Source organism: Thermoascus crustaceus, assembly GCF_041956765.1.
Source record: "Thermoascus crustaceus strain CBS 181.67 unplaced genomic scaffold VTN00scaffold_7, whole genome shotgun sequence".
NCBI classification, from domain to species: domain Eukaryota; kingdom Fungi; phylum Ascomycota; class Eurotiomycetes; order Eurotiales; family Thermoascaceae; genus Thermoascus; species Thermoascus crustaceus.
In genome coordinates, this window is record NW_027192533.1 from 1,530,944 (window position 1) to 1,533,625 (window position 2,682).

At 45.1% G+C, this 2,682-nt stretch overlaps 1 protein-coding gene across 1 annotated transcript; it reads right to left on the reverse strand.

The window, feature by feature from the left end:
• Positions 1-131: 131 nt before the first annotated feature.
• VTN00DRAFT_9530 (uncharacterized protein) lies at positions 132-545 on the reverse strand (the record flags this gene model as incomplete). Its single annotated transcript, XM_069436501.1, has 1 exon — positions 132-545. One exon carries the CDS (start codon positions 543-545, stop codon positions 132-134), a length of 414 nt encoding a protein of 137 aa, XP_069285115.1.
• Between the last annotated feature and the right edge of the window lie 2,137 nt (positions 546-2,682).

Here is a 2,682-nt window from a genome sequence, read left to right on the forward strand (position 1 = left end):
GAGGCATCTGTTTCAATGAAGATAGGTTTTTCTGGGTCAAAAATTCCTAAGACTGGTGCTTCACAAAACTTCTGCTTAAGGAGATTGAATGCCTTCTGCTGCTCTTCTTTCCATTCAAATTTCTGGTCCTTTCAGGTGAGCTTTGTCAAAGGTTCCACAATCTTGGAATAGTTCCATATGAACTTCTGATAGAAGTTGGCAAATCCAAGAAAAGCTTGTGTCTCCTTGACTGTTGTTGGCTTGGGCCATCCTTGTATGGCTGTGACCTTTCCTTCATTCATTTCAACATGTCCCAGGGAGATCATGAAGCCAAGAAACTCTGTTCTCTGGGTATGCCATTCACATTTTTCTGGTGCAACTGAGAGTTTTTTCTCCTTCAGGGCTTCTAACACCTTCCGCACATGTTGTCTGTGTTCTTCTAAGGTTTCTGAGTAGATAAGGATATTGTCCAAATAGGCCATGCAAAAGACATCCAGGTATTTCTGTAGGGTATTATTGACCAAACTCTGAAAGGTCACGGGCGCATTGGTAAGACCAAATGGCATGACTGTATATTCAAAATGTCCTAATCAGGTCCTGAAGGCGGTTTTCCATTCTTCCCCTTCCTTCATGTGCACCAGGTAATACCCTTCTCTAAGATCCAACTTGGTGAAGAACTTTGCCTTCCGCAATCTATCCTGCAACTCCAAGATGAGTGGTAGGGGGTAGTGGTTCTTGATAGTGATGTTATTGAGTTGGTGATAGTCCACACAAAGTCAGAGTTTCCCGTTCTTCTTTGGGACAAACAAAATTGGGTATCCAGCCGGTGATGTGGAATGCCGGATATATCCTTATTCCAGGTTCTTTTTAACATACTCTTGGAGCACCTTATGCGCCTTCTCTGAGAGTGGATAAATAGGTTTGAACGCTGGTTGCGTTCCAGGCTTCAAGGGTATCTCATGATCCCAAGGCTGATGTTCTGGCAGCTGTCCTCTGCCTTGTTCCTTAAAGACTTCTTCAAAGTCCCAGTACTCCTTTGGGACTGCTTCCATTCTGGTTGAAGGCAGTTGGTCCTTTCTCTGTTCCATGGATCCAATCATCAAATCTGGTGCTAGGGTAAGATACAAGACTCCCACTTGTTCTCCCCTTTTCCACATTTGCATTATTGTGTTCTGGGAGATCTCTTTGATCTCCACTGGTGGTTCTTCTCCCTCAGGATGCCCTTCAGGCCTTATACCTCTGTTGGATTCTTCCGCCAATTGCACTCTTCCTGTTACCCAGTCTATCTGTGGGTTGTGCATCTTCAACCACAGTATCCCTAGGATTATATCATGTCCTGGCATCCATGTGATATCAAGGTTGATCTTTTCCTTGTGCTGTCCTATCTTCAGGGAGGACTGGTTGGTTTCCATCCGCACCCATCCTCCTCCATAGCTGCTGGCAGATCTGTCAACTGTAGATAACTGATACAGCTCCTTCTTTCCTGTGAAGGGGATCCCATTCCTGGTGACAAATGTGTTGCTGACAAAATTTCCCATGGCTCCACTGTCAATCATGGCCCTTGCTTTCTTCCCATTGATCTTGACAGTGATCACCAATTGTTTCAATAAGTCCATTCCATTGAGTGTTGTTCCATTTTGTGTGCTTATAGCCAGATTCAGGGACCTAGACCAAGACTCCTGCAAGGGTCCCATACTAGCAGGGTCCTCTAGTTTTTTGATTTCTTGGGGTCTTTTGGAAACCATCCTGTCGCGTTCTTGGAGGCATAATGATCAGAGCAGTTGTTATCATAGCAGGCCATCCATGGTAATTCAGCATGCTTATTTCTTTCTGTGACCAATATCTGTTTCTGGTTGTCTTGTTTTCTGTCCGGGCATTTCCAACCCATATGGTCATTCTTCCTGCAGTGGATACACAGTTTCTGCTCATAGCACTTTTTCTGTTCATCTGTCCAGTTAGGGTTGGGCCCTCTGACTTGTCTGTTTGTTGTTCTCTGGGTGCTCCGTTCTCTTCTAGTCGCATTGTCTAGTTCCATGGCATCACCTCCATTTCCTGTGTGTCGAGGGGCTTGTTGAAAAGGATTGAATTGTCATTGCTCAGTCCATCATTTGAAGAGTCAGTTGTCAATTCAGGTCGCCATTAGTATCAGATTATTAAGGTCAGTTGGTTCCTCTGCTGCAAGGAGCCCATTCTTGACTTCCTCTTTCAGTCCTTGATAGTAGTGTTCCATGAGCGCTCATTCTGACCAGTCCCCAAGGAAGGTTGCTGCTTGTTGGAACTCTGTGGTATAGTTGGTGACTGATGTTTTCTGCTGAATGGACATGATAGTCCTGGTGGCCTTTTTTACCTCATCTAAATCCCCAAAATTCTGTTTGATCCAGGTCAGGAATGCATTGAAGCTGTTGAAGGTCTCAGTGGTTTCAGCTCATTGTTGTTCTGGTGACCTTTCTAGGCAGTCCTTCAGGTAGAGGTCAAACCACTGGGCTACAGTGCTTTGTAGGTAGGTTGCTGCAAACATGACTTTTCTTTCTTCGTTTGGGAATTCGTGGGGGTTGAAGAAAAAATAGAGCTCCAGCTGGGAGATGAATGTCTGCAACTTTTTTCGGTCGCCATAGTAGAGGTCGGGTTTCGCAATCTTGATCTTGGAGTTGACATCAGGGTCAGTAGTGTCCTGAGCTGCAGGGTTCAGTACATGGCTGGTGC